We start from the raw sequence: 25,815 nt of genomic DNA, 5'->3' as shown, positions 1-25,815 counted from the left end.
GGGGCCTGAATCATGGGAAAGCCTCATGGTAAGACCTGTTTCCGTGATAGGTACCCTCGTTCACATGGGTGCTCAGACTTGAGTGGGCTAGGTTTCTTGACGTGTCCCGGAAAGACTCTTGCTAGAGGCTTACTTTGATAAAGAGTGATCTTTCTCAAATATATTCCACAAGATCATGTGAGAGGCATTCATCATTCACGGGAGTTGTCATCTTCATGGAACGCTCAGCAATGAGTGAAGGGAAGGATCCGAAGAGGTCGCGCCTGCCACCGTCGGGGGTAGGTCATTCGCGTAAAGTGCGCTAATGCAGGGATACGTACTGCCACAGGGTGACAGGGCCCCAGCTGCGCTTAGTCATTCAGAGCTCCACCAAGATTTCAGGACAGCTTCGCGACTCCTTTTCCACTTGTCAGTGCTTCCAAGGGCACGAGGATCGTCATCTCTTCGCCAGCTTTCCAGTCACTCCTTTCAGCCACGATTGCTTCTGCTCAAAGACAACAGCCGCGAATCACATCTCGCACCATCAATCATATCGAGCTTCCTATACCATCCGCAAACATGACCCGCGCTCAGCAGACCATCTCTCTTGCGCTCCTCGTGAGCTCGGTACGACCCCTCCCTCCCTTGTGTCCAGAGCCATCCCACCTCTCTATGAAGCGTCTGCTAACCTTCAATCTTCTTTTGTAGCTCTACCTCGCTCTCTTCCTCCAGCTCATCCCGATTCCCGCCAAGATTCAGAACGATGTTGTCCCCGTTGTACGTAACTGCGATCGCAATTTCGAAGCAACCCCTGCGACCCGACCCAACCTTGCTAACCTGTACTTCGTGCACACAGCTGCCCTTCTGGGCCCTGATCTCCTTCGGCTCCTACCTCCTCGCCAAGCTCGGATACAATGTCATGACCTTCAACGATGTGCCCGAGGCGCACAAGGAACTCATGGCCGAGATTGAGGAGGCCGTCGTCGACCTGCGGAAGCTTGGTGTCGATGTGGACTAAGGAAAGGACGAAATTTCAAGAGACCAACGACTTTATGTGAAAGCCGACCAGGTGACATTGTAGGATATTTGGGGGATCTAGCTCGAGATTCTCAATGAAAATGGTGTGTCGGCCTCTGGTTACTCGTTCATGACGTTTACGTTTTCCGCGCCCACCCGAAACTCGTACAACACTACTATCCCTGCCACGTGTGCGATTGGAGGAGGCGACTAGAGAGGCGGCAAAGCTCGGTACAAATACTTGATATTGCAAGACTCAGAGCTGCGAAGGGTCTACACTCGTGTTAATGTCAAGTTTTCATGACTGTATACTGGCACGAGTAGCAGCTATCAGTGCCTGGTGGACGCTTGATTATCGGATTCCCGTGACCTATCTATCGGCTTTCAAGTTGCTCAGGATAACTCGATGTTAGACCTAGACTTTCGATTCAATGAACACCGCAACGCCGCGACACGACCGTTATTGCAACAAGCCAGTCATTGTGATCAGCCTCACGACCACGACCATTGTTTCCGGTGGCGCTCTAGACCCAAGTGGAGTAGAATCGCTCAATCACGCGAACAGATCGAGGAGCCTGTGACCATTGCAGCATATTTTTTTTGGTGCGATTCAAAAGAGTTTGTTAGACATGACCGCCTTCCTCGCCGTTGATCTCGCCAAAGTGCCTGTCCGCCAGTGCAAGAAGTGCCCATGAACACCTGCTACCTAACGGCGGTATCTCTCTGGGCTAGCAGGCCTGCTATGTTTGTCTTTGCTCTGTCTTTAATAGCCGATATCTGTCAGCTATACACGAGGCACCTTATTGAATCAAGATGATAAGCTGGATGAAAAATTGCTTGTCTCTTGGGACGTGTCGTGATGCCCGCCAGCTGATTGAACATGGACTAGAACTCGGCAAGCTGGACGGCTTCCTTCCAGTCCGGAACTGTGCACTGTCATCCTGGCCATACACGGACAACGGGATACCATTTCGAATGTAAGCTCACTTAAGCTTCTTTTCGGTGTACCGACGAGTGCTGACATGGTGAGCTTGCTCTGGTTAAGAGCAAGCGCTAGAGCTCAGGGTCTACATCTTATTCCTGAACCCCAATAGGCGCTCCAGTCGTCCAAATGGCCTGATTTGGAGATGAGCCTGAAGCATATTCAAACCATTCGTCTGCTCGAACTCGCTTTCTAGCCTATTCCCATGCGCTAACAAGTTCATCTTCGTCAATTGTTGTCAAATGCTCTGATCCCTGCGGGGTTCGGAGGGGTAGCATGACGCAAATTGACCCCTGAGAGCAACGTCGGGCCAGAAGTTAAGCTTCCCGACTGCTCCACTCACCGATAAAGCTCCCAGCATAATCTTGCCGTTGATGACAGACTGATCATCCAGCGACGGACCCTCGGGCGGGGTGGCACAGGCAACGTTGGCTGAGCAGGGCGTCCGGCCGGTAACCGGAGCTCGGAGGAGTTTGCCGGCTAAAGACGGCATGTTGCCGAGAGCTTGAGCCATCTGCTTTCGCACAGCTAAGAAGTGAAGCATCACAGCAATCCGCGTGTCTCCAACAACCCGTTGACCAACTATCATCACCCTTTGCGAAAACATCGCCATCATGCCCGAGCCACCCTACCCCCTGCATCCCTCGGTCGTCGACCGCATCAACCCCGAGTACAAGGACTTTTACAACAAGTTTGTCTTCGATAAGCAAGTTGTTCACCACCAGCCCATCTCCGCGTCTCGTGCAAGCGGCACTCTGATCCCGGGCGCCGGCCCTAAGCTCGAGGTCGCCAGCTCAGAGGATTTCACCATTCCGAGAAAAGAAACGCGCGGGCCTGACATCCTCCTGCGAGCTTTCACGCCCTTGGGAGAAAGGCCGGCCAAGGGATGGCCACTATGCTTTTGGTTCCACGGCGGCGGTTGGGTCTTGGGCAACATTGACACGGAGAATGTCATCGCCACGCACCTCTGCAACCGGGCGAAATGCGTCGTTATCTGCGTAGACTATAGGTAAGTAGAGTCCCGTGGCACAAGACGGCACTGCAGCCTGAAATACGAGTTGCAAGAGGACACACTAACCTTGACAGACTCGCGCCAGAGAATCCCTTCCCTGCAGCCGTCGACGACTGCTGGGAGTCGGTCCTCTGGGCCATCTCCACAAATGGCACCGAGAAGCTCAACCTTGACATCTCGCGCATCGCAATCGGAGGCTCATCAGCAGGTGCAAACCTCACGGCAATCATCTGCCAGCGCGCAACTAAGCGCCCAGACTTCCCGACCGTGGCAACACAGCTGCTCTCTGTGCCCGTCGCAGACAACACCGCCACAGTGGACTCGACGAAACCAGAGCACGCATCGTGGAAGGAGAACGAGTTCACGCCCGCCCTGCCAGCGGAGAAAATGATGTGGTATCGTTACCATTACCTCCCCGACAAGGAAACTTGGGCGCACCCCGAGGCAAGCCCGCTTCTGTGGGATGGCGATTGGTCCAAGTTGCCTCCTGCTGTTGTGGTTGTTGGCGAGCTTGATGTTTTACGAAGTGAGGGTGAGGCTATTGGGAAGAAGCTTCAGGATGCGGGCGTTGAGACGGATGTGCATATCATGAAGGGGCAGCCGCATCCGTTCATTGCTATGGATGAGGCTTTGGAAGATGGTAGGAGGGCCATCACGTACTTTTGCGATAAGCTTATAGAGCTGTTGTGAGGGAAGGCTCTGAAGATATCACTCAGACTAAATGAGACTCGATTGAACAACAACAATATCATTCCTGATATGAATGAGACCAGTCAAACTTCACGGAAGGCATGCTTGTTGTTGAGGTGATGGATTCATCGTGATGGATCCCCCTCGCGGTTAATGCCGACATGGAAAGGATGCTTAACCACGGTCTTCAAGGCTACAGACGATTCATTGCACCATCGTTCTTATCATACTTTCGACAATTTCGAAGAATTCTACATTCAAAGCTTTTCTTTTGATTTACAGGACAGCTATGCACTCAATCTCCACATCGACATTTAGTGGAAGGGTCTTGACCGCCACGCAACTTTGCCATGTCAGTCAGCATTTCGATGGGATCAACGAGGGCACCACACTCACGTTCTAGAAGGTTTGATGTCACCCCAATAAGTGCAATAAACTTCATTCATCGCAGCAAAGTCATCCATGTCCGAGAGGAAGACGTTCACCTTGACCACCTTGTCAATCGTGGTACCGGCGCCTTCCAGTACCGCGGTCAGGTTCTTGATGCATTGGTGCTGAAGTTCCCAGTCAGCGATGAGCAACATCGGTGTCCAATTGAGATGGCAGAATTGGGTTGCTGATTAGGGAGTGCTGCATGCACATACCGTGTGTGCCTGAACGTCACCGTCGATGATTTTCATTGTCACCGGGTCCATGGGAACGGCGCCGGAGCAGAAGACCATGCCATTGGCAATGATGGCTTGGCTGTAGATGCCGGGCAGGGGCTTGGGGGCCTTATCTGTGAGAACGGGGGTCTTTGGGGAGGACATGATGATCGGTAAGCGTGTATTTCGTGCTGGAATGATTTGAGTTCGGTTCTAAATGGTGTGTTTCTACGGAGTACATGAGCACAAAAGTTGATCTCACTGCCTCTCCGTCGACCAACACGCAATTGAGGTACCATCATGAAAGCTACTAGTCATTCACAAACCCCATCGATAATCCATCGCACTCATCGTGAGCGTCATCTTCTCTGCGATAGGAGTACCCGTCGAAGTCTCCGTTCTCGGATGAGCTTGAAATGCCCGCGGAGAGTTGCGAGGGATCGGCCTATCAACCCCGCAATCCTGAGGTGAGCGGGATTGCAACGTTTCAACACCCCCGGATAGCTCACCCTTATCTCTCTAAGCATTCACTTGTGGGTCACTTCGGAATCGTATTTCTGTCCCTGAATCTCGGGTTTGTCTCTAGTACGGCCGTCACTCCATTCAGTTACTATTACGAGATGTTCGCGCCTTGAGAGATGTTGAGCAGGAGTTGTACCCCCACGGACTGCTCATCACCGGCCTTCGTCGTGAGGGCTAGAGGCTGCTTGCACGGCGCTGCAGTTCTCGTCGGCTCGCCCCACTATGATGGAGTTGCTGCAAGCTTTGTGGATTGCGGGGTGCATATTGATAAATGGGCTGCTATGCCATAGGCCATCGGCATCCATCCTTATCAAGCCGTACACCTCAAATGCAGATATGGCATGTTTGCTTCCAATGGCACTCTTGAGCAAAGACTTCCTAGCAAGAGGTCCAGCACAGGATACGGGTAGGCCAAGCCATGCGCAGTGATTGAAAGCATCCTGACGGGGGAGCTAAAGCTAAGGAGTAATAGTTGACATCGAGCCCTAGAGACCTCCAGTGCGTGGTACCAGTCCTGGAATCCTGGAAACTAGCGTACGTCCACAGCAGGGTGTTCGACTTTGGACATCTACGTCGTTGCTTCTGTAGACGCTAGGTATCGTAACGCGATTCGTGTGAACATACAAATTCTCGTCGCAACTCCTCGCCGACCGTGAGCCGACATGGAGGCTAGAACTCACCCAATCGGACAGTTCCTTGCTGACGGATGGCCGAGATGGGATACCCGAAGAGAGCAGGAGAGTGCGCGTGGTTGTATGACCCCGCTTGGAGTATCACTCTTATCTCTGGCCGCCAACGAGCTTGTCTCTCATCATTACGAACCAGCCACAAGGATGCTAGATGACCGGGATGAGAGATACGTCAATCAGGAAAAGGATATGCTGGATCAGCGAATGCTACTGCAGCAGACTCCATCCGAAGCTTATGTGTGTCGTATGTGTCTACTAAGGCACGGACAGCAATGTCCCAGTTGGGGTAACTGTAACCTTGCATTTTTCTCCCTCTCCCTCGCGGTTTGCACCACTTGAGTCTCCCAACCACGATTCTTGAACTTTCCTTTCGCATCTTTCCTGTAGTGTTAGCCATAAGGGCCCGTGAGACGCATAATGGAGGCCGCAAAGGACAACAAGATCACCCCAGCGACACGCGCTGAAGGATCACTTCGCGATGGATCCGTGGATGGCGAGAACGTCAAGAAGAACGACTACGACGACGATGTGGTTCAAGTCGTCGACAAAGCCGCCGAGAGGGCCCTCTGCAGAAAGCTGGACCTTCACATCTTGCCTGTGCTAGCCGTGATGTGTAAGTAGCATCTCCCGCTCTCAATCGCTAGAGGATGTGCTCGTGGTCGCTCATACGTACTTATTCGACCAGACCTGTTCAACGCACTCGATAAGGGAAACCTAGGAAATGCCGAAACCGATGGCCTGAGCACGGATCTCGGCTTCAAAGATGGCCAGTACAACCTCATCGTCAGCATCTTCTTCGTGCCCTTCGTCGCGGCCGCGCCGTTTGTGGCCCTCATCGGCAAGAAATTCGGCCCGGCCGTCGTCCTCCCGATTCTCATGTTCACCTTCGGCACGATGACGATGCTTATGGCTGCCGCGCAAAACGTTGGCGGTGTCTTTGCATCGCGATGGTTCCTCGGCATGGCAGAGTCGGCGTTCTTCCCACTGGTCATCTACTATCTCACCACATTTTACCGTCGCGGTGAGCTTGCGCGACGGCTGGCTGTCTTCTACGCCGCTTCAAACATCGTAATTGCCCCTCTACTACCTATGACGTACTCGTGGGCTTCGTGATTGACATATCGTAGGCAAACGCATTTTCCGGTCTTCTGGCATTCGGCGTGTTCCACATCACCAACACCAAATTGCATCCTTGGCGATGGCTCTTCATCATTGAGGCCACTGCCACCATCTTGTTCTCCTTCTTTGCGTTCTGGTATCTTCCGCGTAGCGCTGCGGAGGCGAAGTTCCTTACGGAGGAGCAGAAGCGACTTGCCCACCACCGCATCCGAGTCGACAGCTCATCCGTGGTTGGAGAGAAGATGAAGATCCGAGAAGCAGCCAAAGTTTTCAAGCATCCGACGACGGTAAGCATCTGCCCCTTCTTCGGCTTCTTTCACTTTGACTTTCTGAAAAGAAGGCTCTTACTGATTAAATCTGACACAGTTCGGCTTTCTCGCCATCGAAATCTGCCTTGGCGTTCCCCTCCAGAGCGTTGGTCTCTTCATGCCCCAGATCGTGCAACGCTTGGGATACAGCACCATCAAGACGAACCTCTACACAGTGGCCCCGAACGTCAGCGGTGCTGCCATGCTTCTCATCCTGGCTTTCCTCTCGGATTGGCGACGACTTCGGTTCCCATTCATCGCCTTGGGTTTCATGCTCACGTTCATCGGCTTCATCATCTACGCTGCCATTGACGATGTCGAAGCTGAGACCAAATTCGCATACTATGCTTGTTTCATGATGACTTGGGGAACTTCAGCACCGAGTGTGCTTCTGTCGACTTGGTACAACAACAATGTTGTCAACGAAAATCAGCGTAAGTAAAAACCAAGAAAGTTTTGCTTCTCTGATAGAGACTGACATCGAGACTGCAGGTGTACTTCTGACTTCAATCGGTGTTCCACTGGCCAACCTCATGGATCTTGTGAGCAGCAACATATTCCGCAAGCCAGATGCTCCAAAATACGCGCCCGCATTGATCACAACGGCAGCATTCGGCGTGGCCGGTGCCTCATGCGCGCTTGCTCTGGGATTCTTCATGATGTGGGACAACCGAAAGAGAAACCGGGCCGAGGGTGTTACCTTGACTGCTAGTGAAGTCCCGACATCGAAGTTGGGCGATGGACCTAAGAGCCCTCACTTCCGCTGGTTCTTGTGAGAGCGCAGTGATGATTCGATATGGCGAGCTATGTTATGTCTCAGCAAAGTGTGAAAACCGGTCAGGTTGAGATACCCACTGCGAAGCTCACACGTGTATATGTTATCAAGTCTGTATTTATTATCTAGACTCAACGAACTCATGCCTGTATACTGTTTGGCTTGCCTGCACCACCGTGAGATATTTGGATGCGATTTGCTTTGAATCATCGCGATGGTGTTTGGAAAAACGTTCAAATAGAGTTGTGGTGAGTAGACCATGATTGTGAGATGAGCTGAGTGTTTGGGGCATGATTAGCTTTAAGGCAAAGAGGCTTGGCCGAACTACTAACCAGAAAGGGTCAAGAATTCCCGTTTGAGGCTTTGCTGCAGCCTGGGCGATCACACCACACATCGAGGAGCTGCGGATACTCAGCTGAATAAACGACCCACACACTTCTGGGAGGGGACTGACCAGAATATCACACCGCACTTCACTTCTTCTTGACCATACTACCTATACATCACAGATTTCATGGTGCAGCAGAAATTTACCCCAGTTGGCACAAGAGTCCCTCTAAGATCCGATAGGTCTATTCAATCCTTCTAATCCTTCCGTGGCTCACCACTTCTGGTCTGGTTTGGCAACAGACAGCCACGCAAGTAGCTTGTGGTAGACTATCAAAAATGTCTGGCCTCATCGAATACTCTACTGCGCAAGCTGGAAAGACTCTTGAAGTCGAACAACTCTCGCCGGATCTCTTCAAGCTGTCATTGACCAGAGACAACAAGTTCAATCTCTTCTCCGAGGCCATTGGCAGCTTAGATTCAGGCCGCGATGAAGCCGATCTCATTCTCCGCAACCTCCAAGCATGGTCCGCAGAAGCTGCGGAACGCTTCCAGCGACGCACCTCAGACGTTATTCTCGACACTCCTTTCCGGCTGCTTTGCTCGAGCCCAAGCGGGATCCCATTCGACAGTCGTTTCGTGATCCGACAATTTCTAGCCATCAGTTACAGTTGGCACAACCCGAGTTGGCCGGGGACACCTCAATCGGTTCCAGAGCCTGGAGGGGTGTGGCCAGTTGGCAAGCGCTTTGCCGACGCAATCCTAGAATTACGAGGTCATCCACGTGAGGGAGTGTGGATAGACCAGGTCTGCATCAACCAACGCGATGAGTTCGAGCAACAAAGAGCTATCGCATCGATGGATGTTGTTTACAAATCTTGCCGCAAGCTGGTCGTACTTCTGGAGGATGTCGAGCTCACCAACGACGAGTCTGGGCTATTTGAACTCTACGATGGTTATCGGTCTCCGTATGTACTCGAAAAAGGTCCGACCGATGACAAGGAAGTTTCGCTGCTCATCTCGCTCTACGATAAAGTGGCCGCTGCGCGGTGGTGGCAGCGTTCATGGTGCTACCATGAATTCGTTGTTGCTGAGCCTTGGAGTGACAAACGACATCAACGAGTTCACAATACCGTTTTCATCCTGGGACTTGGCGAGGACAGGACTATGACAGTAGAGTGGACTACACTGCACGCAATCCTGGCAACGATAACAGTTCAACTCGGCCATCGGAATGAACGGAGCGTCTACCTCAACCCAATCCTTTCCGGGTTCGCGAATCGGACGTCTCCTCGATTTGATAACCCAGAAGGCAAAGCCGGCGTGATCAGGTCCAGCTTCATGGCGAAATTCAACGCCATCGCCCAGACGGGATGCCTGATGCCCGGTGACAGGCTTAGCGTGTGTCTCAACCTCATCGGACTTGGTCTGGCGTTCTTCAGATCTGAGGAGCCAACAGTAGACGAAGTGTACTTTCTGGCGGTATTGCTGGCTCTAGCAGCAGGCGAAAAGATGCCCCTTGCTTTCACCAACATGGATCCCCTGGCATTCCACGGAAAGGGATCATGGCTTGCTCGACCTATCACGGCGGCGGATACCACGCTCAACAAGTTCACATTGGGCGGCGTCAAAGGGATCCATGCTGTGAGCTTTAACAAGATAGAAATCGACATGGTCTTTTTCAACCGTGGTGTATTGTGGATTTCGGAGCAGGAGCTTCGGCGCACATATGCCATATTTCCAGATATTATACGGAATACTCCTCCGCCGCTCAAAGCGCAGATCAAGATGCCGGAGTTCCAGGCTGAAGAGGATATGGATATGCCGCGACGACGGTTCCTTGCTGCTGTGCTGTCGAGTGGGCCAGACTTGCTGAAGCGGCTTTGGGTCCAGCTCGATCGTGAAGTGGTGAAGTGGAACTACAACACGGGCATTTTTGCAGACTTCAAAGTTAACGAGGATCTCCTCCCCAACGCGAAAGATTTGCTCAAAGCCTTTGCCAAGAGCGATCGAGGCGGGGTTGGCAGTGAAGACCAAATTGCAGTCGAAATTGCCACGGAATTTCTGACTTGGATTACGGATCCTCGATCCATCTACTGGATTTCGACGATGGCCTTGCGCCTTCCGTGTGCACGCGATGGCAAATCCGCACTATTGACGGGCTTCAGCTTCACAAAGAACTTCCGAGAGAGTGATATCGACACTCGAATGCGGGTGGCAGTGCCTACAGATCTGCTGCATGAAGACTGCGCATGGATGAGGGCTTGGTTGTTGGTGCCGGCAGATGACGAGGATGAAAAGGGGGCTTGGAAAGTCGCGGGTAAGACGTTGCTTCTGGGCGAACCAGATTTATATGCGGATCTGAACGTGGATGAAGAGGATTGGTTTTCGGATGCATTCAGGAGCCTGCATACTAGACAGGTCATCGTAGGTTGACCGTGGTGATCAACGACACAACAGCTTTACCCACACGTCTTGGGCTTATTCACCCAGGAAAGTATTAGAAGATAAGAACAGCCTGATAGTTTCTATATCCTTGCTTTGCTTCTGTCGTAGCGTATGGGCCTTGGCATGTTACTGATGGGCGTCTGGTACAAGCTTTCGGAGCCCGTGAATGTTTTTACTCAGCGGGCTGGTGAAACTTATTTCGAAGCTCGGACGGAAGACGTACAAGCGATTCCGAGAAGAGTCGATTGCACGCTGACGATTACCGGGGTTATGGGACGAACGAGACTCAGGAGGGAAGTAATAGAATAGAGATGCTGATTGAAGTTGAGAATTCATGCATGGTGTTATGTATCGTGTTAGGTTCTTTTCATCACACTCAGGGAAATAGAGTCATTACTGAGGGAGGTACGGGGCAAGGGTATCCGCTTATGAAGATAAATCAGGACAGTGGGCGAGGGCGAGGACGTTGAGGTCGAAGATGCCGAGGACATTTGACAGAAAAGAAGAGCTTCGACTTTCTGGGGGTGAGGGTTGGTAAGGAGGCCATCTGAACTTAGGATTAGTGCTGAAAAGGGTTGTGATCCGGATTGATTATATGGGGGTGGGTAACTCTGTCAGGGACTGGATGTTGAAGAGGGTGAGAATGATGTCAGAAAGAAGAAGGTGGTGGTGCTTTATTATTAGGTTGAAGCTTTTCACGTTGTGCAATCCTCCGGTTGCCTTCACTGCAGCACCGAGGGCGTGTTCGCGGCTATAATGCTGGCGCTTCCTCATAGAGTGTGAGCGAATCTCATAGAGTGTGGGCGAATCTCATAGAGTGTGGGCGAATCTCATAGAGTGTGGACGAATGCGTGAAAACTACAAGCGAAAGTTGCAGTCCCAAAAAGCCGTTGGAATATTGTGGTTATCTCGGGCCGTCCATCGAAAATCTGGCGCTTATATGGTTTGAGCCTGAAAGCTGGTTGTGTGCCAACGCCAGTGTTTAAGACGGAGCCATGGAGCTGCTCGTGCTTTATCAATCCTTTATGAACTCCCGCTCGATGCATGTTGATTGGTACCGTCCATGACAGGGAAGCCAACATGACATTTCGAACTGTCATTCGAGACCTGTCAAGCCGGCTTATCGGGGTGGGGCAAAGAACAGTGCGGTCGGATGCTCTCTTTGAGTTCAGTTTCATTCATGAGAAATAACCTTTGTCATCTCGAATCCAATAGCCTATCAAGCGTTGTCGATTAGTTTGGCTTGTGCATACCGGGTCCTCGGACACGTATTCGAATTCTCATCGCTCTCTGAAAGCAACTTTGCTTCTAAAGAGCTAAAATCATCTCGAAATCATTGACTTTCTGCGGAATGAATGCCTCTGGCTGGCGACGTGTTGAAAGTCCTAAAACGGCAACTAGTCGCGACCTCCCTAGCTTCACCGGCTTTGCCGGCAACTCAACCCATGATTGAACGTCTAAGAGGACACGGACCTTGCATATAGATATAAAACGTTCAAAAAGAAGAGGTGATGGTGGATGCGGAAGACACGAATGCCTAGCAGCTAATCAGGAATACGACTCTGGACATCAACAACCTCAACATGACAGAAACTTATCAGTCTACCATTGTCCCCGACGGCAATCGTGCTACCAAAGATATCTCCAACCTCTACAGCAGAGTCGATCACTCTTTCGCTATTAAAGGAAATTTCCAAGGAAAACCACTCGTCTCCTCATGGGATCCCACCATCCAAGACACTCTCTCCTCGCTTTTACGCTGGACGGGCTCCTACTCAGCCGAGGCGCAGGAGCACTATCTCAAGTTTGCGCGTGAGGTTGTGGTTCCCCGTCTCAACCCGCCTCGCGCGGCCGACTGGCCGCATTACATCGGAACGCACAACCATGGGCCATACGAGCTAAGCATCGCCTTTGCGCCTCATAAAAAGGCCAAAGTACGGTTTTCAGTACAGCCGCTGGCTGAGAGCCATGTGGTCGATGACCCCCTAGGGCAAAAGGATCTACGAAAGAAATGTGAAGATTTCGCGTCTGCATGCCATGCAGACCGTGATCGACTGGATAACTTTTTCGATTCAATCTTCCTCACTGAAGAGGAGCAGGCCGGGCTACTTGAGAAGCATGCTGGTCGCAGTGACGCGGCCGGTGCGCTGCCTCAGCAAAATTGTTTCGTTGCGTTCGATCTCGAGCCCGTTGATAGCGGCAGCCCGGCTGTTAATATGAAGCTGTATTTGTTTCCGCAGCTCAAAGCTCTTGCAACAGACAAGGACCTACTAGACGTCACAGAGTCCATTCTGAGACGACTTGCCGGTGGTGATAAGGAGCTGCTAGCATCCTGGCAAATGGTTCGATCATTTCTTACCTCTGATGGCAAGGATAACCTCATACATTTCCTTGCCATCGACTGTCTGGGGCCCCAGATGAAGCCTCGATTCAAAGTCTACACCCATACACATATTAACTCGCTCGCCTCAGCCCGTCGTGTCATCACTATGGGTGGTCGTGTCCCCTCACCGAAGTATCTAGATACTCTCTGGCCCCTCCTTATGGATATGGAAGACGTTTCTCTGACTGATAGAGAGGGACTGCAAAAGTCTCTGCGCGAACCGGAAAGCAAGTACTGTGGGCTTAATCCAACGTTTGAGCTGGGTCCGGGCAACGCAGTTCCGGTGGTCAAGATGTACGTGCCTATATGGCAATACGCGCGCGACGAGCCCGGGATCGTGCGTCGCTACCAGCGCTTGCTACAGACGCAGGGTTTGGGGCATTACGATATTGAGGCTGCTGTTCAATGCGTCTTGTGAGTTACCTAATCTACTTCAGAAGCTCACACTCATGAACAATAACTGATTCTTTGAACATAGCGGCGATGAGAGGGATACAAGCCTGCATAACATGGCATCAATCGTCTCGACGGGAGGCGGGGAAAATGTAGCCTTTACCGCCTACCTCGGGCCAAAGTTCTGGGACTAAGCTTGGTCATCAATCTCTGAAATTTTGATTTTCACTTATTTTCGAAATTGATAACACGAAATATTCAGATTGCTATCTTCAAACTCGCTGTGGGAGTATTGGTGCCAAACTGAATGTGAGACGACCTCGGCAAGAGCCTCTGCACAACAGTTGCGGGAAATGATATGCACGCTTCCCAATACAACGACGCCACCCACTACCGTTCAGACATGCAATGAATCTTACCATATAGGTTTAGACTCAGATACAATTGTAAATTGATACAGACGTTTGTTTTTGTCCAGTCCGTGTATAATGCACTGCTTCATACTTACCTGGTGATAACCTCATACGTATTAATTTTGGAAAGGGGTTTCAACTGGAGTTCAAAGATAGATCCGGTCCTGCGCGTCTTTTCAAATCTTACATGTTTTACTTAGTCAGACTTTAGAATTCCCCACAAAAGGACTGACAGAGGATAGGACGCCTCAGTCCATCTATTGCACCATCGGGATCATATTCAGTAGATTAAGAGATGCTGTGATAAGCCGCCACTCTCGAGATACTAATAGAGTAACAAATTGTCATTGTCCTTTAGTAGAGGGTTTGAGATGCTGAATCTCGAGGTGGATTTGGAGGGCGAAACGGTGGGTCATCGCCAGGCTTCTTGAGGCATTTCTTTCTCGCACCAACCCACACCGAGCAAGGCATAGCCTTGATCGTCCTCTCCTTGGTGTAGTTGGTTCATCACGTTCGACTGTAATGGTTCATCCCTTGTCATCGAAAGGTCTCTAGTTCGATTCTGGAAGGAGAGAGATTATCTTTTTGCGCTGCTTGTGTTCCACGCAGAGCTACAAATCTCTCCAGCTTTACTTTAAACCCCATTCCACATTTTTTATTTGCCGGGGTAACCCAAATGTGTTCAGACTCATTTTTACCTGTTGTGAAAGTACGTATCTGTGTCCTGGATCAACTCGCACTCGATGCGATAAATAGACGGATTCCTCGCGTTTGTTCAACCATTGGAGTGAGTGGCGCAAGTTGTACGACTCTTTTGTTTCGGTCGTAGACTTTTAGTGGATGTAAAATGCATGCCTGACTATCTACTTTGAAATGACACCTACCTTTCCAATAGCGATAACCAGAGTTTCTGAGAAAGCGATATTAGCCGTGTCAGACCTCCCTACCTATATGAGTAGGTGGAAATGAGCGAAGTAGGAATGTCACCAATCGCAGCAACTCTTGCTCTGGGGCCCCATGCCAGATACTGAAGTTTGGGCAACTCACCTGTGTCATCAAACAGATTACTGACAAAAATGCTTTGATCACGATTTTCCCGCAGTTTGTTATGGATGGTGTTAATATGAGTGTATCGACAGGGTACTTTTCCTTGTGTGTGGTTGAGTTGACATGCAGCTATATTGCGAATACTACTCTTGGTTTCGACTTCCAATAAAGGCCTGCTGGACAGCGCTTATACCCAAATAAACAAATCAAATATAAGGTTCGTATTTGATTATTTAGCTCATTTCTCGCGCTATATTTAATTATTTAATAATTAATTAATAGATTTAACTAATTTCCTAATTAAGAATTAAATAAAGCTATTGCGAAAGTCCTTATAATACTAACTTATAGACTTTACCTCGATTAGCTTTTTTAATTAAAAAATTAACTTTTTATTTCTATAGTACTACTATAAAGCTAGTTCTTAAGATATTAGACCTCCTTTAGTATAGAGGATCTTATTAATAATTACTATAAAGTTAAAATTAACTTTATAAGGCTAAATATCCTCTCGTAGTCTATTATTATTATAAAGATCGTAAAGATATTAAGTATAAGCTTACTTAATATTAAATAGGTTAGCTAATAGTTAATCTATTATTAAATTAAGTTAAGGACCGGCTAAAGGATAATCTATAAGTAATATTAATTAAACTTAGGCGCGTAGTTAATTATTATGTTTATTATTTAAGATATTAAGTATTACTAGTACTATAAGTCTTTTATAATACTCTTTAGAATTATAAGGGTATTAAATGTAGTTTATAATTATTATAGCGAAAGAGGAGGACTTAGATAACGAGGAGGAAGAGGACTTATTATCTCGTTTATATACTATTTTTATTAGTAATTATAAAGTCCCTTTTTCGTATTAAATAGTTAGTAGCTCTACTTAGGTATATCCTATCTCTTTTTTAGCTATTTTAATCTTTACTTAGGGTAAAAGATAATTATTATAGCGTAAAATAGAGAGTTACTTAACTTAGTATAATACTTATTAAGGACTTATTAAGTATTAATAATTAATAATTAAAAGTATCCTCGCGAGTTAAAATTATTATTAAAAAGTAGCTCTACCCGCTCCCTAAGTATATATTTAAACTAAATATAACGAGGGATACTATTCAAAGTTAGAGGTTAAAAAAGAGGTTAAGATATAAATTAATAACGAGCTAATTACTAACGAGGTAGTATTACTTATATTAATTATAATTACGATACTATAATTTAAAAAGCCGTAAGATTTATCTCTTCTTTAAAAAGTTTATTATATAACTTCTTTTACTCCTCAAAACGGTTAATAAGGTACTCGAGACTTATTATTACTTTTTATAAATAGCTATAACTATCTCCTTTACCCTAGCCCTAATATTTTATTATTTAGAAGTAAAGTAGCTTAAGTACTACTTTTAGCTCGGCTAATAGCTACTAGTTATTATTATTAAGAACGTCCTTAATAGGGATCCGTTACTTTAGATCTTTATAAGCTCGACTAATTACTAAAAAAGTATAAATCTACTTTTTTTTTTATAAAGAGCGCTATATTATAAAGTATATTAAATTCTACTTTATATTATTATTAAGCATTAGTATAAGCTCTTATAATAACTCTTTAAAAAGAGTAAATATATCGTTCTTATTAGTCTTATTATTAACCTCGAGGAAGGCTTTATATTATTAAAATGATGAGTAAATAAATTTAATAACGTTCCGAAGCTTATTAATAGGGCCCTTTATACGCTAGAGGCTTAGATCTTTTTAAAGTTACTTAGTATTAATTAATATATTTAATTCTTATTTAAATACCTTTTTATTATTACTAAATAAAAAGGCCTTACTAACGAGGTTAAGAATATAACTATAGTACTTTATCCTCTAGTTAAGAATATTTTCTTAAATATAAGTATAAGATAATATAAGATATAAGTAACCTAGGTAAGTATCGTTATTTAAGATATTATTATAAATAATTACTCCGACTTAGTTACCTAATTCTTAGTTATTTATTACCGATTTTATAATCTAAATAATATTAACCCTATTATAAGTATTATACTATCGTTATAGAATAATAAGGTATTATATTTATTACTTAGTATAGTTTAAAAAATAAATAAAGATAATAATAATAGTATTCTGCGTTAATAAGGTCTATAAATTAAATAATAAGTAGACTTTCGTTATTAACCTCCGGATCTCTACCCTAATTATATTTTTCTTTTTAATAAAGATCTTACTTAGCTCCTTTTTCATATTTCTATATAATAATAAGAGTTCGTTAGTAATATTATAATTTAACTAATAGAGGAGGGCCCGGAGGTAAGGATTATAGAAAGTTATAAATAGGCTATTATTATTAATAATATACCTAATTACTAATTCTTTAATTCTCGTTACTTAGCCCTTTATAATAATACTAGAGGTAAGTTTCTATCTTTTTAATATAAAGTTATACTTAAAGGATTTTAATAAATATAATAACTTACTAAAGCTTCGATCTATTACTTAGTATTTTAATTTTAAGTAAGCCGTTACTAAGCTCGTAATTACTATTTTAAAGTAAGTAACGATACTTATTTTATTATAATAATAATAAAAATAGAAAACTTTATTTTAAATATTTTTATTATAGATCTCTTAAGTAAAGACCTTTTTTAAGCGGATCTATAACTTCCTTAGCCTTGTGCCCTTTTATAATATTAAATCGTTATTAATAAAAGTCCTCTCTTTTTAAATTACTTTTAAAAGGGCGAGGAGGCTATTATAATTATTAAAATTAGTTAATAATACGAGGCTAGTATTAGTTAAGGTTTATAGTTACGAAGTAATCCGAAATAGTAGCTATGCGCTAAAGATCGTACGACTTATTACTAATTAATTAATTATAATATAGTAAATTAATTAATATATAATTTAATTGATATTAACGATAATTATAATAGTCGTAAAGGGTTAGAAATAATAATATATAACTTCGTTAGTTTTATTAATATTAAGAAAAGGGGGTACTAGAGGTTTTTTAAATTTTTAAATATAATAAGATACTAAATTTAGGGCTTTATAATACTTAGGCTTTTTTTTTTATAATAATTATTAATAATTTATTTAGTTAAGTAATATAATACCGAACTTATAATTATAAATAAGGAGTCGCGGGTTCGAATCCCGCTCTAAGTATTTATATTCTTAATTATAAACTTCTATAGGGTATAGTTAAGAATATCGATTTTTAATTAGCCCGGCCCCGGATTTTCTTTTTTCTAAGCAACCTTATATTTAATTAAATACGTTAAATATAGGGCCTTACGATATTTAATTATTTAACTTACTAAAATTCCTATATTTGACTGTTTGTTTGACTTATTTGTTTGATTAATTTGAATGGGTATAAGCGCTGCTGCTGGATAGTAGGAGCACATCTGTTGGCATCATTCGATCTGATTCTGGCTCCTGCATGTCGGTTTCATTCAAAGAACCCCTTACATCCAATAGGCGTGTGTGCCTATAGAAGTGCACCTGACACCCTCGCCTCTCCAACCGCGTGTTCCCCTCATTTCCCTCACTTCACGTGGATCTTCCCGTCAACAACTTCCACTCAGCCATGTACCTGCGCACTCTAGCCATGACCCGCCGCAAGAAGCGTACCACCAAGGCCGAAAACTTCGTCTACAGTCACGATGAACTCGTATTGCTCATCAAAAAACACTATCAACTGCTGATTGACATGGCTTACTTCGAGCCCGAGGATGTCCGTTGGCCACCGGAGCCCGCGGGATGGTCCGACGAAGACCTGAATGTGAACGCCTTGCAAATGTTGGGTCGCGACATCAAGGTCATTCAACTACTTCGACATATTCCTTATCCCCGCAAAAAGAACACCGAGGTCTATTTCGCGTCCATGGCTATTTCCTACCTACATGAGCACTGGCAGCCCGAGAACGGCCGCCGAGTCAACTGGTACAAGAGGTCGTTTTGTGCACTTGGCCTGGCGCCTTTTGACGGTCCAATGCCACCGCATCTCATCACCCTGACTTGTGAGGAGTCGGAGATAGGAATCACTTGGGTAATCGATACCGATCGAGGTGATATCAAACCCTCCAAGCTTGCCAGATATCTACTGATCCACTGCGTCTCATCTGTCAGGCTGTGTCTATCCTCACGCGGATGAATACTACTTATTCGACGACGAGCCTGCTGAGGTCGACGAACAGCAGATGTGGTGGCTCAAAGCAAAGGCTCTCTCGTTTAAAGAGTTCTTTGACAAGATTCGAACCCAGATTTCTTCTTTAACACTTGTGCCGGCTCCTGCGGCGGGAGATCTCGGGAAGAGCATTTTGCAGAGCGGGGACTCTGGATCGGAGGTGAGCGTACACGTGCATCAACCGGTGACTTTCTCTCCATATGCATAAAACGTGAGTGCTGACTTACCTATGGCATCTTCTAGGGTATCAAGAACTTGTATTATGGGTGCGGCTGGCCAGGGCCTTTGCGTAAGGAGAAGTTCCTCCAGGAAGTTTTGTCAGTGCGTGAGGCCGGTATTATGCAAGAACTTTCAAGTCAATATGATGGGTTCCAGAACTCTTGACGCAGTCCTGGCATACCTTACTTCAATGTTATTGAACTAACCCAAGTTTCGAGTAAGGCAATAGACATCAGGCACCTTTTTAAATAGTATGATATGATAACTTGTCCACTTAAGTCTGTTTAGAATTCGGCTTAAGAAATGCAAAATGTGAGCTCGCTCTAGAAAATATTATTTGGGTGACCTTTTTGCACTCGTCTTATGATTTACTGTTCCCATATCACTTAACTCCTATCATCTTGCAAAACTTTGTTCCGCGGTGGGCGTTGCCATTCCAGCGTGATGTTGCCTTCCTTTCTCTCGTTGCGGCGTAATCTGCTCCAATCCGTTTTCAGCTGGACAGTTTCATTTCCTTCCTTATCAACGGCGGTGTACTCTCTTCTCGGAGTTTGGAGCGGAGGCCAGTCTATTGGCTCTGGCGCTTCCGTATAAACAGAGATACCTTTCTCTTCCCGCCTCCTTTTCACCCAGCGATTGAGATATGATCGATATTCCGACACCGGATGGTCGAGCTGTACCTCTGGATGCTTGGGCCACGTGGACAGCCCTTGAACATCATCCGGGTTCTGTTCCTCGTGGGGCACATGCCTGAAATGGTCATCGCGAGTAATGATCTCGTACAGGGTGAAGATAACACCATTGACATCGTTCCGATTTTCGATATAACAGGGACCTCCGATGCGGCCCGAGAAGTTGAAGTCAAACAGCTGCAAGCTATCTGTCGACGGATCGACTAATAGATTCCTTGCAGCAATATCTTGATGCATGATGCCGTGCTTCAGGTTGAGAACGTCCACGACATTAGTCAACTGCTCGAACCATCTGAGTTTGAACACGCGGGATTGGTCATCCTCAAGTGTTCCGCCAGGAATAAATACACTTGTGAACCCAACAACGCGGCCCTTCAGTTCATCCACCACCAGCCGATCGAAAGGAACAATATTTGGGTGCCGAGGGAGACGCATCCACAGATTCAGTTCATTCCAAACCCTTTGAATGAACTGGAAAATAAAGTAGTATTTGAAGACGACTTTCATTGGTTCATTGTCGTTTGGATGTAGCTGATACGACACAAGATCAGTGTCGGGACCGAGCCGATCAATTTCCTTGAGCTCAGAGCGAATGATTATTCTGATACCCTCAGGCCGTTGGACCTCCTCTAGAGGCGGATAATATACGCAAAAGGTTTCGTCATCTTCGGGGTCGTTGGACATGGAAACCAAACTCCCTTCTGGAGAGACTTTGATTGCGTACACATCAGCCGGCAGAGTATCGATAATTTTCTTGAGGATTTCCACGGCTAGATCCTCGCTTTCTTGCTGCCCATCCATAGTGACTGCTATTATTCTTCTCTGGTCATCACTGAGAATGTACCATGTACTGGGCCCTCCGGGAAAGATGGCCCCACTTGGAGCCCAGTACTGAAGCTCTGATTTGGTCATTTTTTGCTGAAATGTGATGATGGCTGCTGATGTGGTCGCCACAACGACGAGGCAGGATACGGGGAGTTAAATGAAGGAAGTGCCAGCAATTAAGCGGGTCGATGACTCAAGATGAAAGCCTTGGATAGATACGCGGGGTAAAAAGGACGGCTGAGGTGGGTGCAGTGGTTCTCACCGGTCTAGTCCAGGTAAGTAGATCTGGAGCTGTAAACAAAGGGCAAAAACGAAGCAGGGACAGAGTGTTGGGGGTCTTACGGAGCGGGGTAAACGGAGTTGGAAGAACACGTCTAACATTCTTTGTCTCCTCGCTACTCGCGCGACTAGTCACTTCCAACGGCGGCGGCCAATCCAGTTCCTTCCTTCGTAGTACTGCATGTTGGCCCAAGTCATCGACACAGCAAAACTAACCAGACCAAGAGAATGGTCATCCAAAACGCATACTTCTTAACCAACATGTCTAACAGCACCGTCAATAGACAAAGCCAAGGCATGACTTGCAAATGTCTTTGAAGTATGTTCAAATTCAGCTGGCATTTATCATTGACCGAAAAGGCTCAATTGCCTCGTTACAAGATGGGCGCAATTTGCTCATGTACTCATCTTGTTGCCTTCCTGCCCTTCATCAAATTCCCACTTCAGATTTCTCTTCTAGATTCTCAACACGGCGCTTGATACCTCACCTATTTTACCTAACACTATTTGCACTATAAGAGTTCCCGGGATCTAGAATGTCAGAGATCGAGCCAGGCCAAATGGGGGATAAGGTTAAGGAGGTATTAGTCAGACTCAGGCATGGTCAAATCATAGCCATTGTCGCATCGCATGAATAGTGATGACGGCAATGGATTATTTGTTTGTCCATCCATTGCACGCCCAAATGGTTTTAAATTTTACATGAAAACTTGGCCTATGTAGTGCGTGGATTCATTGCAATGCTGATTTCATCAGAGCCCTTCATAAATTAAGAGGTTCTGAACTCTAACTCGTCCAAACCCACGACTACGTAACATCTGCCTGCCACGATGGCACGGGAACTCAGCCACAGTCATCACACTGGTTCTCTCAGCCTCTATTCCTGCTTTTTTTAACAGCTCTAGAACCGCGTACACTGTTTCTCCAGATGCGAACACGTCATCTACAATCAGAACTGACGTTGCACTCCGAATCACATCTTGATCCATCTCAAATCTTCTCCCTCCCAGCATGTTCGGCCCCGATGAGATGTGGGACACAGACTTGGCGACAGAAACAACCGGCGGCGGTAGCTTGCCGGCCTCTCGGATCGGGACCAAGGGTAGACCAACCTGCAACGCCAGTGCTGACGCAAAGATATAGCCGCCCGCCTCGCAGCTGATAATGGCGTTGACATTTGACCAAATTCCCGTGAAGTGAGACTGGAAGAGAGAGGTGCATAATGCCAGACCACCCGGTGTCTGGGCAATGTCGAGGATGTGGCGAAAGTCGATGCCAGGACTTGGGAAGTCTGGTACGATACGCACCATATCGCTTAGCCGTTTTAGGTCTTGATGTATGAATGGGAAGAGACGATTCTCTGCAAAGGCTCTCGCATTGTCACTTCCCGCGATGTTGTTGTGGAATGACAAGTTGGGCCTGCAGTCCCTTACACGCGTTGCTCGCTTGCCATCCTCCTTCTGTGAGTCATCGCGACCTTCTGTGTCATTGCAGAATCCTTGCCGACGTTGTTTGACACCAGATCCGGCGCTGATCCGAACCTCAATCAGTCTGCTATTCGGCACGAGGTGGCCCAAAGTTGCGACAGGTGCCTCATCCCTCATGCCTGTAATGAGCAGTACATCCGCACTAGCAGCGCCGTAGACAACGTTTAGGAAGTTATCCACTGGTAGATGAGAGTTCTCACGTACGCGGTCATGGAAGAACGCCGTCAAGCCCGGCCGGTGCTTCTCCTTATACTCTCGGTCGCTGAGCAATCGATTTAAGTCCACACCCGCAACCGCCGAGAACTCCCGCTTGATGGTATCGCTTATACTGGCAACACGCGCAATGTTGCCACATCGGTTGAAAAAGTCACCCCAGATCTTAGCGCAGTAGTCTTTGCCGGCACAGCTGTCCCCAGTAACCGCGATAATGAGGCCTGGTTCAGTTGGTCGCAGTGGAAGAGGGCAGGTGTAAGCAAGTACACGACGTGGATCTGCAAGACATTTGAGGCGAGCTAGACGAGGACCGTTTGAACCGAAGGCTCTAGCTGCCAGCGTTGCATCCCGGGGATCCGGTCCAAGGTCGGCACCGTAAACTCCGGTACTGAACGGTAGCAAGGTCTCGGCGACGGTGTAGACCCACTCCGTCGCCACCCGGGCAGCAACAGATCCGTCTTGCGCGCGGGGCCAGACACCGGTGATGACGCAGGCAAAGTCCCAGTCACGGCAGCCGAAGGCGGTGGCTGATACCGGCACGTCACGGATTGCTCCGCCGCCTTGGAGGAGGTGAAGGTAACTGAGCGGAGAGGGGCGAGTCCGGACGGCTGATGCTAACGCGTTTGCAACCATGGCACTTCCGATATCCTTGAGGAATAGGCAGCGTTTGAACGAAGATGTCTTGCCTCCAGCGTGACCGCCGTGCATACCTGACATGTACATCTCAGTCTCAAAGAGGCTGACGCTGTCAACGATCTTGCTGTTGTGCTCCGGACCCAGAATCGTGGCCACGGGTGTGGAGATAGGCATGGGTGTTCTAGGCACTTCCCCAGCAGTCGAAGCTTCGTACATGGTAACGCCGAGATGGAGTTTTCCAGTGTTCCAGTATAGATAAGCGTCAGCAGAATTATGCCGAGAAAGTTGACTGGCAATACCCCGGTCAAACTCGGCAAGCTTGCGTTGCGCCTCATCGCCGTCACGCAGCGGTATGACCCAGTTCCTGACCAAGAACGCTGGGGCCGGCTGTGCCGCAAAAACAACGCTAATGACGATCCCAAAGTTGGTTCCCGCTCCTTTGATAGCCCATAGCAGTCCTTCCTCGTTCTCTGGGCGTATGGCACCGATTGGCTGGTGTTGCGCAGGTACATGACCGATGCATAGAATCTTTGCCGAGTTGACGCTGACGACAAGCGCACCAACAATAGCGTCACAAGCGAGCCCGTGGAGCCTGGACAGATGTCCGATGCCGCCTTGAAGCCACAAGCCTGCTCCAACACTTGGCCGAGACCCCAGAGGCACAGTGAGCCCCTTTGCCATGGTCTCGCGGATGATGTCTCCCGTCTTGCTACCGGCACCGGCCATGACCAGGCGTCCAGCTTCCCCTGTAACAACATGGACATGATTGAAGGCGCTCATGTCAATGGCGACAGTTTGAGGCCAGACACAATGACCGCTGTGTCCACCACCCACGACTGTCAACGCAGTTCGGTGCTCCAAAGCCCATCGAACACACTCCTGAACTTGATGAATGTGTCCTGGTCTGATCATAGAGGCGGGACAATAGAGACGAGCTTCCCGGTTCTTGACATGCACGTCCCCAGCAGTTACCGGCAACTGTGAAGTCAATTCTGGTAGCGCGGTCGAGTGTCGCGAGAAGGTCATCATGATATCAGGCGCAGCGAAGACGAGGTCGTCAATGTCGCGGCGGCCGACTGCGCGGCAATTTTCCCGCCATTCTTGTAGAACTTTGTCAGACTTTGGCACAAAGCCTGCAATGAATGAGGCGAAAGAGTCGACCGAATCATTGGTGTCTGCCACGCGAACTTTACCGGTCTGGAAGTTGAAGGTTTGATGAGGGACCAGACTAGCCAGGCCGAGCGGGCCATCTCTACGGAAAAGTATGGCTCTGCTGTTTGCTGTGTGTTCGTCGAGAAGACCAAGTGCGGCACAGATATAGTCCTCTTTAGGGGTCATGCCGTACATGCTGTGACAAAACAGAATGATATCAAACTTATCGTCTCCCAGGGCCTTGAGTGAATTCTCAGGATCGAACGGAGCCTTCCTAATGTCGGGGCCCGTCTCAAGACATGGCAGGGCAGCCTCCTCAGTTGATAGAAGACCTGCTTCTAATCTTGAAGCAAACAGACTATTTGGCTCAAAAGCAGTGTACCGTTTGATCTTTCGCTTCATATCACGGGGCAGATCTTCAAGCACGCTCCGCGGTCCAGGTCCAATCTCTAGAACCGAGATGCCCGAACGCGAGCCAAGAATTGGGTTGAGAACCTGACATAGTTAAGGGAGAATGAAGTATCGGTATGTAGTACATCTAGAACCTGGTTCAAAGAAGCTAAAGCCGGCACTGTATTGTGCATCAGATAAGGTCTGGGGTGATACATGTACTGATCCATGGGATGCGGCCTGTTGCCTCAAATCGCGCTTGAGAGAATTCAGCGTTGCCATTTTAAACGTCGATGCACGTTCGAGGCTTCTAGTTGTGAGAGAAGATGTTGTGTCAATCTTAAGGAAGCAAAGGGGGCCATGGCGCTTTATACAATACAGGAATTGAGCGAACAGGCTGGGCGCTGCGGCGGCTTGCCGCAATGTTGAAGTTTGTTTTCTGCAGTTACGTCGACGCGGGGTCACACAATATCCACATCAAGTTGTCTTTGCTATTATTTCAGTTGGCCTCCGGCATATGGTAGTTGCTATGGTGTTCTCATGACCAATAACTAGCCGGCGTCATGCATGCGGCCTGCCGTGTCATTGTGTGAGTAATCTTTGCGCCAATACATAGCCCGGGTGTCCGCCGATCCCTTATGTGAGTTCCGACTGATTTCGAATATTTGTGTCACTTTCAGGCCTTGATTAATGAGAGAATAATTAGGAACGGTTAAGCCAAGACTTTCTCCCACAATTCCGTTCAATTGACCGGCAGCCACACCAGCTTCGGAACAAACCCTGACATTTGCATAAGTCAGAACACCCCCATTCGGCCACCCCCCCTATTCGGCCACCCCATTAAAAGTAGGTCTAGGTACATCGCTACTAACTATAGTTAATTAATTAACTACTTTTTATTACTATTATAATATAGTTATTACCCTTATTAAGTAATTCGACTTTTATAATTTAACTAGGACTAATTAGACGC

The 25,815-nt window shown here is 47.4% G+C and overlaps 9 protein-coding genes and 1 non-coding gene across 10 annotated transcripts; 7 read left to right on the top strand and 3 right to left on the bottom strand.

Annotated features, from left to right (window-relative positions):
• Positions 1 to 558: 558 nt before the first annotated feature.
• Positions 559 to 997, top strand: CLUP02_17002 (dolichol-phosphate mannosyltransferase subunit 3; the record flags this gene model as incomplete). The annotated part of the gene is made up of 3 exons (XM_049295918.1): positions 559 to 606; positions 688 to 756; positions 836 to 997. The coding sequence occupies 3 exons, from the start codon at positions 559 to 561 to the stop codon at positions 995 to 997; spliced, it is 279 nt and encodes a 92-aa protein (XP_049153065.1).
• Positions 998 to 2,063: 1,066 nt separating this feature from the next.
• On the bottom strand, positions 2,064 to 2,522 carry CLUP02_17001 (uncharacterized protein; the record flags this gene model as incomplete). Its single annotated transcript, XM_049295917.1, has 3 exons — positions 2,064 to 2,129; positions 2,194 to 2,271; positions 2,322 to 2,522. 3 exons carry the CDS (start codon positions 2,520 to 2,522, stop codon positions 2,064 to 2,066), a joined length of 345 nt encoding a protein of 114 aa, XP_049153064.1.
• Positions 2,523 to 2,592: 70 nt separating this feature from the next.
• Positions 2,593 to 3,680, top strand: CLUP02_17000 (uncharacterized protein; the record flags this gene model as incomplete). The annotated part of the gene is made up of 2 exons (XM_049295916.1): positions 2,593 to 2,967; positions 3,228 to 3,680. The coding sequence occupies 2 exons, from the start codon at positions 2,593 to 2,595 to the stop codon at positions 3,678 to 3,680; spliced, it is 828 nt and encodes a 275-aa protein (XP_049153063.1).
• Positions 3,681 to 3,956: 276 nt separating this feature from the next.
• CLUP02_16999 (endoribonuclease L-PSP) lies at positions 3,957 to 4,489 on the bottom strand (the record flags this gene model as incomplete). The annotated part of the gene is made up of 3 exons (XM_049295915.1): positions 3,957 to 4,023; positions 4,077 to 4,234; positions 4,325 to 4,489. The coding sequence occupies 3 exons, from the start codon at positions 4,487 to 4,489 to the stop codon at positions 3,957 to 3,959; spliced, it is 390 nt and encodes a 129-aa protein (XP_049153062.1).
• A 1,463-nt stretch (positions 4,490 to 5,952) lies between these two features.
• On the top strand, positions 5,953 to 7,738 carry CLUP02_16998 (major facilitator superfamily transporter; the record flags this gene model as incomplete). Its single annotated transcript, XM_049295914.1, has 5 exons — positions 5,953 to 6,148; positions 6,221 to 6,603; positions 6,663 to 6,941; positions 7,021 to 7,396; positions 7,455 to 7,738. The coding sequence occupies 5 exons, from the start codon at positions 5,953 to 5,955 to the stop codon at positions 7,736 to 7,738; spliced, it is 1,518 nt and encodes a 505-aa protein (XP_049153061.1).
• Positions 7,739 to 8,403: 665 nt separating this feature from the next.
• On the top strand, positions 8,404 to 10,500 carry CLUP02_16997 (uncharacterized protein; the record flags this gene model as incomplete). Its single annotated transcript, XM_049295913.1, has 1 exon — positions 8,404 to 10,500. One exon carries the CDS (start codon positions 8,404 to 8,406, stop codon positions 10,498 to 10,500), a length of 2,097 nt encoding a protein of 698 aa, XP_049153060.1.
• Positions 10,501 to 12,095: 1,595 nt separating this feature from the next.
• On the top strand, positions 12,096 to 13,482 carry CLUP02_16996 (aromatic prenyltransferase; the record flags this gene model as incomplete). The annotated part of the gene is made up of 2 exons (XM_049295912.1): positions 12,096 to 13,309; positions 13,374 to 13,482. 2 exons carry the CDS (start codon positions 12,096 to 12,098, stop codon positions 13,480 to 13,482), a joined length of 1,323 nt encoding a protein of 440 aa, XP_049153059.1.
• Positions 13,483 to 14,185: 703 nt separating this feature from the next.
• CLUP02_tRNA312 lies at positions 14,186 to 14,276 on the top strand. The gene has a single exon. It is a non-coding gene; the product is annotated as a tRNA-Tyr (tRNA).
• Positions 14,277 to 18,349: 4,073 nt separating this feature from the next.
• CLUP02_16995 (uncharacterized protein) lies at positions 18,350 to 19,333 on the top strand (the record flags this gene model as incomplete). Its single annotated transcript, XM_049295911.1, has 3 exons — positions 18,350 to 18,830; positions 18,892 to 19,109; positions 19,193 to 19,333. 3 exons carry the CDS (start codon positions 18,350 to 18,352, stop codon positions 19,331 to 19,333), a joined length of 840 nt encoding a protein of 279 aa, XP_049153058.1.
• A 221-nt stretch (positions 19,334 to 19,554) lies between these two features.
• Positions 19,555 to 25,428, bottom strand: CLUP02_16994 (uncharacterized protein; the record flags this gene model as incomplete). Its single annotated transcript, XM_049295910.1, has 12 exons — positions 19,555 to 20,795; positions 20,879 to 20,922; positions 21,009 to 21,131; positions 21,181 to 21,265; positions 21,369 to 21,420; positions 21,794 to 21,806; positions 21,880 to 24,947; positions 25,025 to 25,082; positions 25,142 to 25,152; positions 25,222 to 25,255; positions 25,310 to 25,333; positions 25,388 to 25,428. The coding sequence occupies 12 exons, from the start codon at positions 25,426 to 25,428 to the stop codon at positions 19,555 to 19,557; spliced, it is 4,794 nt and encodes a 1,597-aa protein (XP_049153057.1).
• Between the last annotated feature and the right edge of the window lie 387 nt (positions 25,429 to 25,815).

The sequence above is a fragment of the Colletotrichum lupini genome, chromosome 9 (assembly GCF_023278565.1).
Source record: "Colletotrichum lupini chromosome 9, complete sequence".
Taxonomy (NCBI): Eukaryota; Fungi; Ascomycota; class Sordariomycetes; order Glomerellales; family Glomerellaceae; genus Colletotrichum; species Colletotrichum lupini.
This window is presented reverse-complemented; position numbering and strand designations above follow the sequence as displayed.